Source organism: Myotis brandtii, unplaced genomic scaffold (genome assembly GCF_000412655.1).
Source record: "Myotis brandtii unplaced genomic scaffold, ASM41265v1 scaffold17, whole genome shotgun sequence".
NCBI classification, from domain to species: Eukaryota; Metazoa; Chordata; class Mammalia; order Chiroptera; family Vespertilionidae; genus Myotis; species Myotis brandtii.
Genome location: NW_005356259.1, coordinates 983,765 through 997,617, shown reverse-complemented (window position 1 = coordinate 997,617; position 13,853 = coordinate 983,765). Strand labels below are relative to the sequence as shown.

The window sequence follows — 13,853 nt, the reverse complement described above, 5'->3', positions numbered from 1 at the left end:
CTTTCACAGGGGTCGCCTAAGACCATCGGAAAACACATATATAATTACATATTGTTTTTGTGATTAATCACTATGCTTTAATTATGTTCAATTTGTAACAATGAAAATACATCCTGCATATCAGATATTTACATTACGATTCATAACAGTAGCAAAATTACAGTTATGAAGTGGCAACGAAAATAATTTTATGGTTGGGGGTCACCACAACATGAGGAACTGTATTAAAGGGTCGCGGCATTAGGAAGATTGAGAACCACTGGTCTAGGGCAAGCAATAGAAATATGAATTCCTTTATTATGTTGGTGAATGTCTCCCTGTTCTCCCAATTGGCATGCCCAGCATAATGCTAAGATTAAGTGTGGCTTTGAGCCTGATATCAAACTGTTAAACCCTGTTCTAGATACATTCCATTGCCCCCTCAGACCCACCTTCCAGCCTCCCTCCCTGCTCTGTGTCCCAGGAGGCTGACTTATGTAGATATCAACTGGCTCCCTTGCCCTGCAGCTTCTGGTTGGCCAGTAGGAGGAGAGGGAGCATGAAATCAGCGTATTTATTCCCCTGGCTCCCTCCCCGTCAGCTGGATGAGTCCCTCCACCTCCTGCAGGTCTCAGTTCCTATAAGGCAGCCCTCAGCACACGGCACTGTCCATCCCTGGTTTCCAGTTTCAGGGACTGCTCCTTGCACTGGCTCCTCTGACCTAGAAATGGAAGATCCACTCTTATCAGGCCAGAGATATTGCACCACCCATATTCCCATATACCTGTGTGTACTTTTGTGGTAGTCCCTTTACTAAACCGCCTCTAGAGTTATCCTAATTTGCCATCTGCTTCCTGCTGAGGCCCTCAAGTCAATAATAACCTTGATCATGTGATAGGCTCCTATTCCAACCGTAACCTCAGAGCCTGTTTGATGGGTGGAGATGGTGCCATGGGTAGTTAGGATTGTTACTTCTACCCCATTACATCTATAAATCGAATCCACCACTGTTACCAGAAGTCTGGGCCCTGGGGCTGGAGTAGAGATGACATGCAGAGTCACACCTCTACTTTCTTTGAAAATCTAAATCTATGCTAGCATTCTTGGGTGGCTCCAGTGCATACTGGGGAATTCCTTTCCTCCTATGCTGCCCTTCTAGGCCCTGCTGCTCTTCTACTGTCCCCTGCCCTGAAGGTGGGGAAAGGGGTTGAGGAGTAAGAAGTCTGAGTACAGTACTTACTGGAGAGGACTGTGCTCTCTCCACGCTTCCTTGTCAGCTTTCTCCCCTTGGTGCAGTGCTGTTAAATGCACACTGTGGCCTCCTGCACTCTGGAGAACCCCGATGCACGGATGGCATTTGCAGACAGCATTCCATTCCATATTGGCTGGTAAAATCACATTTTAAATATCCTAGACTGTCCAGGCAAACCCATGCAGAAGCCTACTCTTGATAATCTTCTGTCCAAATTAGCCCTGAAAGTCAAAGCCAGTAGTAAGTGAACTAATTATATTTATTACTAAAGGTAACTCTAAATAATGCTCAAGTCCCTCCAGACAAGATGTGAGGCAGGACAACCAAAAGCTCCTTGGAGGTCTTTACTCCAAAACCAAGCCTCATCTGTGTACTGCAGGGGCTGGGAACCCTGACTCTGCATCACCTCCCATCCCCCCATCCTTACCTCCTTCCCCTTCCCACCATGCCAGAGTCAAAGCACACAGGCAGGTCAAAAGCACACCAAACAACAGAACTAGTGCTGCCACCTGACTCTAACAACATTTGTCCCTGAATATTTATTCCTTCAGGGCTCAAGGCTCTTGGTGCCATCCCTGCACTGGAGTTTGGGAGAGCAGGTAGAAGAGGGTGGGAGGAGCCAGGGCTGCGTGCCTGGCCCCTGGCTGTCTTGTGAGTCTCAGGCTCTCTGGCTGGGCCAAGAGGGAAATAGCCCTTAGACCCAGGCCCCTACTTTTCCCAGGCTGGTGATGAATGAGCCCAGGGCCCTGATGGAGGCATCAAAAGCCTGTGACAGCCCCACTCTGGTTGTAAACTATGAGGCTGAAAGTGCTTACTGAGAGCCAGAGCCAGAGAAGGTCAGCTGATTCCGAATGTCACCGGGCCAGTCACCTTTGCCTGGGGAGGGAACCGTGGTCTGCTGGCTGGGAGTGGGGGCAGCCTGCTTTTGAGGCAGGGATTGATGAATGAGGAGGAGTGGTTTTCAAAGTCAAGTGTTTAGGGGGGAAATACCAAGTGTCAGAGATGAATGAAGAGCACATGCCAGGCAGCCCTGAGGGGCTGAGTGTGTGAATAGTGAATCATCCGGCTTCAGGACCCTGGATTCTTTGCATGACGCAACCTCCTGGTCTCTGCAGAGTTAGAATCAAGGCTCAGATTCCCAAACCATCTGTGGGCCTGGGGACTCACTGAATCATGGAACTTGAAGTAGTATTTACTGTGACTCTAACACAGACAATAGGGAACTGTGCCCGCCTGCATCAACTTTCCTGGACAGGTCTTGAAACCACTCCAAACGACTCTTTCTTCACCTCTAAAAGGGGACAAGAATATAAACCTTTTGGAGATGAGGGGATTCGAGATGATATTTTTAAAGTGATACAGCATATAGTTGGTGTTTAATAAATGGCATCTATTCCAAGTTACTTGTGAATAAAAACCATGACACTGTGTATGCAAGGCAGGAATGGAAATGCTTGGACTCCAGTCCTGCGGAAACACGGAGGTGATCTTTGCCAGTGAGGCATCATGGAGATTCAGTTACACCTGTCAGAAAAAGTGCTTTCCAGGGAACGAACCCAGTTATCCTCAGCAGCCTAAGACCATCCTGGCTATCAGAATTTGCTCCACATTTGCTGAGCCCAGAGCCCATTTTAGCTGCCAATAGTAGAAGGGAGCACAATTTGGTTGTAGAGAGGTGATAGTTCAGAGGATTAAAGAATTGAACACATTAGTCTGGGCGCTCTGAGGAGATAGGAGTGTCAAAGGCGTTTATTAGGGGAAATGCCTGCAGAAGACAATGAGGAGGCTGGGAGAGTTCTCAGACCACGACGCAAGTCTGACCTGAATGAAGGAAAGCGGGGGTGAGGAGGGCAGAAATGTTCTAGCAGGCCATGCTGTCCATGGAAGGTTCGTCTAGGGCACTGAGGAGTCCTGAAGCCAAAGTCAGCTGTCCTAGCACAGGAATGAGCCTGTCTTCATCTCTGCCACGCCCAGTCATGGGCACATGGCCTCATCGCAAATATAGCAATGGATTTCAGAGCCCAGCAGCTGGCATCTAGGGTCAATTATGTTCCTGTGATTGAAGGTCTTCCAGGCACATTCTCATGGCAGCCAAATACACTTTTTGTAAGAAATTCTGCCCGAGGCAAACTATGATTGAAGGTAGGTAGCAAAAACAAATAAACAAACAAAACTAAAAACCCAAACAAACCCAACACCAAAACACCAGCCACAAATCCCTCCCTGCCTGTCTGCGGGCCCGTGCAATGTGATTTCACCATTCCTCCCATCAAGATAGGGGTTTCTCTTTCTGCTACTTGAATCTGCCCTTGACCACATCAGTTGCTTTGGCCGTTGGAACATTCACAAATGTGGCCCAGCAGAGGCCCAGAAGGATACGTGCACCAGGGCTTGCCCTCTTTTGCTACTTTTGGAAACCTGAGATCTTCGTGTGAAGAGCCCGAACTAGTCTCCTGGAGGATAGGCGACGCCATGAAATAGAACCACCACCTTCCTACCACCAGACATGTGAACAAGGTCATCCTAGATATCTAGCCCCAGCCAAGCTGCCAGTGACCACAGCCAAGCTGAACTAGAACCAAAAGAATGAATGGATAATCCTTAATATTGTAAGAATATGTGCCTGTTGTTTTAAGCCACTACGTTGGGGCTGGTTTGTTATGTAACAAAAGCTAACTGGCATCATTTACGTCCATTTTACAGATGGGAAAACTGAAACCTGGAAGCATGATAAAGTTCCTCAGTGAACTGAAGCCTGTCAGTGTTAATCATGTTCCTCAGTCTCCCATGCCAAGCTGGGCTTGACCAGATAGCTCTTGGTTGGGGGCAGCTTTACTTGTGCTGTTTGCTTAGACCCTGGGACCATCGGAGATTAGGAGCCCTGAATTTGACTCTTAATAAACCTCTATTGAATGAATAATACTAAGGTGTTAGGACACCCTGCTGTGATATTGATGCTATTAGAAACAAGTAGAGGAATTCCCAACCTTCAAAGCATGGAAGGTGAGGGGTGCCGGGTTTCCCCTAAGCAGATTATAAACTCTGACAGGAGGTGGAACAATTTATATTTTTCTTACATTCTTCTTTATATTCTTCTTTACTACTGTGCTAGTCTCATAAGCTACCATCCATTCATTCAACAAATGTCTATTGAGCATGCCCAGAACAAAGCAGACAAAGATCCCTGCCCTTGTAGAGCTTACAGTCGAGGCTATCTAGTATATTGGAAAACAACAAGTGCCAAGAATTAAAAATAAAAAGGGGGAATGGGAGAGGAAGCTATGGGCAGGGCTCATTCACAGTTTAGGTAGGCTCGCCGGGGATAGCCTCCTGAGAAGGTAACATTGGGTTAGAGCAGCCGTGGGCAAACTACGGCCCGCGGGCCAGATCCGGCCCGTTTGAAATGAATAAAACTAAAAAAAAAAAAAAAAACCGTACCCTTTTATGTAATGATGTTTACTTTGAATTTATATTAGTTCACACAAACACTCCATCCATGCTTTTGTTCCGGCCCTCCGGTCCAGTTTAAGAACCCATTGTGGCCCTCGAGTCAAAAAGTTTGCCCACCCCTGGGTTAGAGACTAAAGAAAGTGAAAAGGCAGCCACATGGACCTTGGTGGGAAGGGCATCCCACAGTAGGTAGAATGGCCCTGAGGGCAGAGCCTGGGGAGTGTGCTAGGAGCACCGGCTGGCTGGAGTAGAGGGAACAAGGAAGCGATGAGTTCAGACAGTTAAGGGTTTTTTTGCTCAGGTTAAAGTGAGGACTTTGAGTGCAATGAGGAGCCACGTGGGATTTAGGAGCAGAGGAGTGACCCGACCTGACAGCATGTATCAGGGTCCCTCTGGCGGGTGTGTTAAGGACAGCCGGAAAGGAGGCCAGGGCAGAGCAAGGACTCTAGTTAGGCCATCACTGCAGTTACCAGGGACTTGCTTTGAACTGAAACTAAAGCGGAGCTGTCTAGCCTTGGGTCTATGTCAGAAGGAACACTCAGTCGCCATTTGTTGGGGAAACTATTGAATCACGTCTCTTCGCCAGCATTATGGTGCCTGAACGAGCAGCCAAGGGGACGTTGCTTCTGGACCTGAACACGGTCTGCTTTGATGATGACAGCGAAGCACCAAACAACCAATTCAACTTCACCGAGCCATCTGGAGTGGGGAGCCGCCGCAGATTCTTACAGGATCCAGCTGGCTCTGGGAAAATTGTGGTCAGTTAACGGTCATTGCATCGTTGAGAGGGCATGGGGGAAGCTGGTCTAACATGCATGGTGCTTTTGCTGCCCCTGAGAGAGAAATTTCCAAGGTAACTCCCTCACTGCAGGGCTGTAACTGACACACATAAGAGTGACTCTGTTTTCCCCATTTGCTCTTTATTTTACCCAAGTTCCGGAATCGTCTGTTATGCATAGTTATGCCTGGGGTGCTAAAGACTGGATTCTCTCTTGCATAGCTGCAGTTTGCTGTGCCTGCTTAGCTGCCTCTATAGTCACGTTAGTGCCCCCTGGGCTCAAGTACTCTCGTATATTTGAGTGCTCCTTCTGGACAGTGGAGGTGTGAGATGAGAGAAAGCAGGTCCAGGGCCTTGATGAGTGTATCCTGCTAAATTCAGCCTTATACAACCACTGCAGACCCAGAGGGGAATGAGAAAGCCAGGCTGTTTAGGTAGCCTCACTCAACAGCATCCCCACAGGGGCAAAGCAGACTTGGAAGCAGGGTGGGCATGAAAAGCAGATCTCGCCCAGCTGGCATGGCTCGGTGGTTGAGCATTGACCTGTGAACCATGAGGTCATGGTTCGATTCCCGGTCAGGGCACATGCCCAGATTGCCGGTTCGATCCCGTGTGGGGCGTGCAGAAAGCAGCCAATCAATGATTCTCTCTCATCATCGATGTTTCTGTCTCTCTCTCCCTCTCCTTTCCTCTCTGAAATCAATAAAAATATATTTAAAAAAAAAAGAAGAAGAAAAGCTGTATGAGACCTTAACCTACAGGGTTTCCACTGGAGGGAAAAGGAAGGGCCGAGGGAGGCAGTAGGGGGAACTTGGGGGGCAGTGGTCCTGGTGGGGAGGAAGGGGGCTTTGCATCAGAGATAATTTCTCAGTGAGGAGAGCAAGCAGCCCACTAGGAGGCATTCTCTCACCCACCCCCTTCTCCACCTCCTATCCAAAGCCCTTCTTCTGTCCCCAAGAACGTCTTTACCAATTTTATTCATAGTGTCAGCTAAAAAATATTTTTTATTTTTTTTCTGTTGAAGAAATTAATACATGCTTGATGTAGGAAACATAGAAAAGCATTGCCATTCAGTGATAACCACTAATAGCATTTTGGTATATTTCCTTCTTCTTCACTATACATAGATTTATGTATATTCTATACATATATGCATACGTATTTTAAATGATGGAATTATTCCTGCATATAGGATTCTATATTGTGCTTCTCTTCAACTAACCTGCAGTCTTGAGCCTGTTGGGCAATAGTACCTGATGGACATCTGTAAACATAGATTCTTCCCAATAAAGTCATTAGCAGTGAGCAGAGAATGGACACAATGGACAGTTATGGGCATAACGCTTTAAAGTTCCTCATGTAGGCAAAATGCTTTCCAGAAAGGCTTTTCAATTTGCATTTCTACTTATAGATAGGAAAATGTCTTCATCAGTTGAATTAAAAGGATTGCTTTTCTGTGTAATCTGATATCTCTGTTTTAATCTAGTTGATTGGTGATCTAGATTATGAAAATCCAAGTAATCTAGCAGCCGGCAATAAATACACTGTGACAACCCAGGTGCAGGATGTTGCCCCTCCTTACTACAAAAGCAAGTATCATTTTGACTTATTTCATGAAGCATCTTTCTTGAGCAGCAGTGACTAGACTGCCAGGCAGTGCTCAGTATTGGGCTAGGTATTTGTGTTAAAGAGGAGACTTCAAAAACCCCAAACACTTGGGAATCAGCCCTGCTTCCTCCTGTCCGTCACCAAGCACACTGAAGTGGTCTCCAAGCCTTTCTTCTGTGTCACCTTCTAAAATCTCAAGCTTCTGCTGCCCCTCCCCCACCACCCGGCCCCATCCCACTAGTCCCGCTCTAATGCTGAACCTCCTCTTTCTTGGCTGAATTACAACATTTGAGACTCTTTAGGGATCTCTCTGACTTTGCCTTGCCCCTTTCCAAAGCATCCTCCACATTTCTGACAGTGAATTTAGGAAATGAGAACGTCATCATATTACTTTCTTGCTTAAAGCCCTGAGTGTCTCCATAGCTGTCAAGTTCAAGTTCTAATCCTTTGGCACACAAGGACTTTCACCATTCGGCCCTTGCCTAACTCTAGCTTCAGCTCCAGCTGCTTGCTTCTAAACCTCCTTTTTTTTTTTTTTTTAAATATATTTTATTGATTTTCTACAGAGAGGAAGGCAGAGAGATAGAGAGTTAGAAACATCGATGAGAGAGAAACATCGACCAGCTGCCTCCTGCACATCTCCTACTGGGGATGTGCCCACAACCCAGGTACATGCCCTTGACCGGAATCGAACCTGGGACCCTTCAGTCCGCAGGCCGACGCTCTATCCACTGAGCCAAACCGGTTTCGGCTAAACCTCCTTTTTTCTAACTAGGCCAAATAGCTTGCTGTTTTTCTGAGTGAATCATGCAGTTTTATGCCTTGATATCCATGCACATACCTAGAATCACACCCCCATGACCCCCCCTCACCCCATTTGTCTAGCTCTAATGATCTTTGTGAAGCTCAGCTTGCACTTCCTCTGGCTTCCGTAGTGACCTGTACATGTGTTTATCAGAAGGAACTGCCTGAAGCATCTCGAAGGCAGGAACTTCCTGGTCTTATTTTCCTTGCAGCCTCAATATTTGCACAGCACCTGTTACATAGGAAATGCTTTTAAAAGCCTAATATGCTAAGTATCTGGTCGTCCGGTCGGCCATTCAACCAATCAAAGCGTAATATACTAATGATATGCTAAGACTATGACGTGCACTGACCACCAGGGGGCAGACAGTCGACCAGTCACTGTGATGTTCACTGACTACCAGGGGGCAGACTCTCCGACTGGTAGGTTAGCTTGCTGCTGGGGTCCCGCCCGATTGGGACTGAGCGAGACGGGCCAGACACACCCTGGAGCCCTCCTGCAGTCCCTCCCCAGCTGGCCAACCTCCTGGGTCCCTCCCTGGCCCCGAACGTGCCCCGGTGAGGTCCCTTGGCCTGGCCTGCATCCTCTCGCAATCCGGGCTGAGGGACCTGCCCCCCCCCCAGCTGCATGAATTTCGTGCACCGGGTCTCTAATGTTTAATAAACAAGTCAATGAGAATAGAATATTATGATTTAAATTTTTTCTATTTCTCTTTTTAGATAACATCTACATTTATGTCCTAACAAGCCCAGAAAATGAGTTTCCTCTTGTCTTTGATCAGCCATCCTATGTCTTTGACGTGTCAGAAATAAGCCCAGGTGAGTAATAGATGAGAAACAGGCCACAGTGCTCTTGACAGACTCCAACCAGATGCACACTGGCGGAGGGAAGCTCCCTTCCAGAGGCCCTGCATGGAGTTGTGCACAGCGATTCACAGCTGAATCCAGTTTATTGCATCTCTTATTCTTTTTAAATCGTCGTCACTGCTGAGGAGCCCTTCAGGTGAACTCTAGGTTTTGAAAACTGTTGATTAAACTGCATTTCTCTGAACCCCCTGATTGCTTGCCTGAGTGCTTGATTCCCCTAATCCTCCTTTGTTGTAGCTGAAGTTTTCCCTCGGTCTCCACTGTGATGTTTATCTAGCTCATTCAGAGAATTGAAATTTAAAAATAGAGAAAAGGCTTCCCATTTCTAGAATCCCTTCATTTACAAACAAAATAAAGACGTCTTCTCTCCCTTATTAGGGTTCCCTGGAGGCCTCTTTTTTGCCCTTTACAATGCCTGGATTTCTGCAGGCTCTTCCCCTTTAAAGAGGAGACTCCCCACTCACCACCCCCCCCCCTTTCTTTCAGTTTGAAAGTGGTCCGGTTAACTCCAATATTCAGTTTTTGATCCTTTTATCATGGACACTTCTATATTTAAAACAAAAAGCTAAACCAAAACACTCCTAAAGTGATCCCCTCTCCGTTTTATTCTCTCTTTATGATGGTCTCTATTTCCTGACATTAAGTTTTAAACAAAACACAAAAAGAGGGTCTAAAGCAGCGGTTCTCAACCTGTGGGTCGCGACCCCTTTGGGGGTCGAACGACCCTTTCACAGGGGTCGCCTAAGACCATCGGAAAACACATATATAATTACATATTGTTTTTGTGGTTAATCACTATGCTTTAATTATGTTCAATTTGTAACAATGAAAATACATCCTGCATATCAGATATTTACATTATGATTCATAACAGTAGCAAAATTACAGTTATGAAGTAGCAACGGAAATAATTTTATGGTTGAAGGTCACCACAACATGAGGAACTGTATTAAAGGGTTGCGGCATTAGGAAGGTTGAGAACCACTGGTCTAAAGGAAATGGTTTTAATTCTTTATCCCTTACCCAGTGCCTATCAAGTGCAATAGGAATAGGCTCTTTATCAATTCAGAGATCTCCCTTTAGTTATTGATCCCCTACTTTGAGTCAAGCGCTTGGTGCTGGGGTTATGTAGTTGGATGAGAGGTTTCTGCCCTTAAGGAGTAAAACTTATGAAAACGAACTTCCACAAAACAAGCAAGCCAGAACTGCAGCATTCCCACCAACAAGGTTTGTAAGATAAACAAAATGGAACAGTATTTAAAAATCAATACCCTGTAATATAATATCTAATCACTGGGGTGTACACCGGAAACTAATATAATATTGCATGTCAACTAATTGAAAAATAAAAAATGATTAAAATTTTTAAAAAAATCTATATTCTGTAATCCTCCATTGCCAAACTCTTACAAATTGTTTAATTTTCGCCATAATCGGTTTGGCTCAGTGGATAGAGTATGGGCCTGGGGACCAAAGGGTCCCGGGTTCGATTCTGGTCAAGGATACACATCTGGGTTGCAGGCTCCTCCCTGGCCCAGGTCCTGGTCAGGGCTTGTGCAGGAGGCAACCAATCCATGTGCCTCTCTCACATCGATGTTTCTCTCTGTCTTTCCCTCTCTCTTCCACACTCCCTAAAAAAATCAATGGAAAAATATCTTTGGGTGAGGATTAACAAAAAAACAAAACAAACAAAAAATTGTTTATTTTTCATCTCATGTATTACAGAAAATGTGAAAAATACAAGACTTTTAGAATGTTCTTTGCAGTGTTGTGTATGATAGCATAATGCAGTGGTTCTCAACCTTCTGGCCCTTTAAATACAGTTCCTCATGTTGTGACCCAACCATAAAATTATTTTCGTTGCTACTTCATTACTGTAATGTTGCTACTGTTATGAATCGTAATGTAAATATCTGATATGCAGGGATGACCCTGTGAAAGGGTCGTTCGCCCGCCAAAGGGGTCGCGACCCACAGGTTGAGAACCGCTGGCATAATGACTGGCGATGTTGGAATCTACATAAAGGCATGAATTGTCTTTTACGCCTCACAGTATGGCTTGGATCACAGGACCAGTGACCTAGTGGGTGTTCATTAGCATAATCTGAATTTAATAGAACTGAAGACGTAAAACATACAGAGTTTGAACAGTAAAGGGACCTCCAAAAGCCTTTCTGCCCTACCAGAGAGAGTGTCTGCTCCCGGGCCCTCCCTGCACCCCCAAAGCAGGACTAATCTCAGGTACTTTGTTCTTCCAGCCAGAGCCCGGATTGGACGGGTGCAGGCCGCTGACAAAGACTTCCCCCAGAGCAGCACTGTGTACTCCATCTCCACTGGGGGGGCCAGCCTCCAGTACCCAGACATATTTTGGATTAACCCCAAAACAGGAGAACTCCAGCTGGTGACTAAAGTGGACTATGAAACGACCCCCATCTATATTCTCAGAATCCAGGCCGCCAACCACGAGGACACAAGCTCAGTCACTGTGAGTGGGTCTGTTTTGGTGTGTTCACGCCAGCCTGAATGGCTGACGTAGGGTGTCTCTGGCACCCTCCAGATGTGATGATATCTTAATGGGGCACATCCTCCAGATGTGACAGGAAATGACCAGTGGTGTCCAGGACAGCACAAACGGACTTACAGAGCAGAGTCCGGGAAATAAAGATCGACGCCCATGTGTGTGGGTGACTGGGAGGAGCGCTGAGATTGATGGTCTCTCTGTGGGACAAGTGTCCTCTTGTTGCCCTTTAAACGCCCCCGTGCTTTCACAGGGGGCTGGCGGTGAGATGCACGCTGCCAGAAGTGGGGTGTGGTTTTGTAGCTATGCACGTCCTCCCCACCCCCCCCACTCCCAGTAGCTTTGCTGTGTTCCAACCCTACCCCCATCACACCAGATGGGGTAGATCTTAAAATGATGTGGCTTGACTGGGGCTACACTTCTTCTCAACCGTTGATGTTGAGAACCTGGTTAAATGCAGATTCTGAGCCCTCCGGTCTGGGAAGGGCCTGAGAGTCTGCATTCCTAACAGGCTTCCAAGTGGCGCCAATGCACCTGGCCCAGGCCCGCGTTTGGAGGAAGAAGGTTTAACAGGTCTGTGCTGTCAGTGGTTAGGATTATCTGCGAATAATACGATGGCCACGAGGACATCTGGCTCTTTCCCATTAGTACAGTGAAAACGCATGAGGCAAAATGAACTCTCAGCTCGCAGCAGGCAGCCCTGTGTGATGGAGAAAATGACTGGAGACAGAGTTCATTTCTCAACTTTGATCCCAATTTTCCAAGGGGGTCTGAGCCATGCTTATCTTCGTGTCCCAATTTCTCAATCTTTTAAATGGAAAGTCACCCGATCACCGAAAGCCTGACTAGTCCTGCTCCTCTCATGGCTTGCTTTGAATTAACCGGACGATGTTTTTAATGATGCGTGAGGCTCGGCACTGCCTGCTGGGGGAGAGACGTGCTAAGCTGGAGGTAATTGTAGTGTTTGTTAGGCCGGCTTTTTGAAAAAAACATGAATGGACTCCACTCTGGGAGCTGACTGGAGTGAACATTTCAATTTATTCCAGGTCTTGGAAATGGTTGAAATCCCCAAATTTCAAAGGTAGAATAAATTTGACTCAAAATTCATAAGCTTTTCAAAAGGGTGATGATCACATAAGTCCCTTTCGGGGCTGACAGTCTATGATTCTGTGCTGGCAGGCGTCCCAGTCCATATTCCAATCTGCCAGGCATAAAAGACAGCCGTGAAAGAGAATGGCCGGGCCCTGCTTGTGGCAGGGGATCACCACCCGCTTAGTGCGTCCTAATAGCCCAGGTTACAGAGGAGACCCCAGCTAAGCCAGGTTCTCTCGTTTCATCCCAGTGGTTCTCTACCCTGGCTGCATATTAGAATCAGCTGGGAACATAAAAAAAAAAAAAAAGGGGACCAGGCCTCACTTTGCAGAGAGTCCGATTTATTTGGTCTGGACTGGGCCTAAGAACGTAGAGCCAGGGTTGAGAACCATTGCTCAACATTCCAAAGTTAAAGATGCCACTTCCAATGCACAAGGGCAGTGAGCAAGGAAGTACAGAGGCTCACCGTAAACCCATCCTTGTTACTGGAAAAACAACCCAGCAATACCTGGGGATGAGCCCCACGTGTCTAGGTGCATTTACGTGAGGCTCTATGAATGTGTACATATATTATGCACATGTGCACACACCCAGAGTATAGAAGTTAATAGCATAAGACTTGGAGTAGGACAGGCCTGCATTCAAACCCCAGTTCTGGAACTCACCAGCTGAATGGCCTTAGATCAATTACCTAACCTCTCTAAGCCTCAGTTTCATCATCTGTAAAATGGGAATGGTCATATCATCTATCTCCGGAAAGGTTAAATGAGCTAGACCACAGAAACGCAGAGCCCTGTGCGTGGCACACAGGAAGCACTCAGTAAGTTTTAGCTGCTAACAATGGCCACCTTCTTGCTGTTCCAGGTTACTGTTAACGTCCTGGAAGAAAATGATGAAAAGCCGATTTGTATCCCAAACTCTTATTTCCTGGCCATCCCAGTGGATCTGAAAGTTGGCACAAACATTCAAAATTTCAGGTTGATGTGTACTGATCGTGATTCCAGCCCCAGGTCCTTTCGTTTCTCCATTGGCCCAGGTACAGTACCTGACATCGACAGTCCTGGCCTGGCTCCTGGGTTGGAGGCCTTAGCTGCTGGTCATGGAGAATGGGTGGGGGCCTGTGCTCTCACGCTGATCTGGGCACAGTGTGCATGGATGTGGGGTGGTAAATGAGGAAAGCAAGGATAGGAGCCGTACTGGTCCCACTGCCTCCCAGTCCTCATCTTGCCTTCCCCTTCTCTTCACCTAACTCCTCCCAGATTCCCACACAAGGCTGCCCAGAGGCCCAATGGAGGGTGTATGCCACTGACGGTGACCCCCAAATTCCCAGACTATCATATGATTCATGAATATTATTAGTGTAGTTTAAAATATTTTTTAGTCCAACTGCTCAACCTGCAAGCTTATAGTGGGGGCAGGGAATCCCAGTCCTCTCTCTGGATAATAATAGATTATATGCATTTTAAATGTATCCTTAGGAATTCTCTTCTGCTCCATTCATTTGCT

General features: G+C 46.6%; 1 protein-coding gene and 1 long non-coding RNA gene across 7 annotated transcripts in view; one reads left to right on the top strand and one right to left on the bottom strand.

The window, feature by feature from the left end:
- CDHR3 (cadherin-related family member 3) overlaps window positions 1–13,853 on the top strand; it is a 120,073-nt gene that overhangs the window by 77,579 nt on the left and 28,641 nt on the right. For all 6 annotated transcript variants that reach the window (XM_014536933.1, XM_014536932.1, XM_014536934.1 and 3 more), the window contains 5 exons: window positions 5,268–5,439; window positions 6,946–7,048; window positions 8,592–8,690; window positions 10,996–11,222; window positions 13,212–13,383. In XM_014536933.1, the coding sequence (XP_014392419.1) occupies window positions 5,268–5,439; window positions 6,946–7,048; window positions 8,592–8,690; window positions 10,996–11,222; window positions 13,212–13,383 (773 nt within the window). The remainder of the gene's footprint in view (window positions 1–5,267; window positions 5,440–6,945; window positions 7,049–8,591; window positions 8,691–10,995; window positions 11,223–13,211; window positions 13,384–13,853) is intronic.
- The window catches only part of LOC106725521, a 17,379-nt gene continuing 3,859 nt past the window's right edge, over window positions 334–13,853 (bottom strand). The window contains exons 2-3 of the long non-coding RNA XR_001361404.1: window positions 1,220–1,452; window positions 334–700 (exon numbers count right to left, since the gene is read on the bottom strand). This is a non-coding gene — a long non-coding RNA (uncharacterized LOC106725521). The remainder of the gene's footprint in view (window positions 701–1,219; window positions 1,453–13,853) is intronic.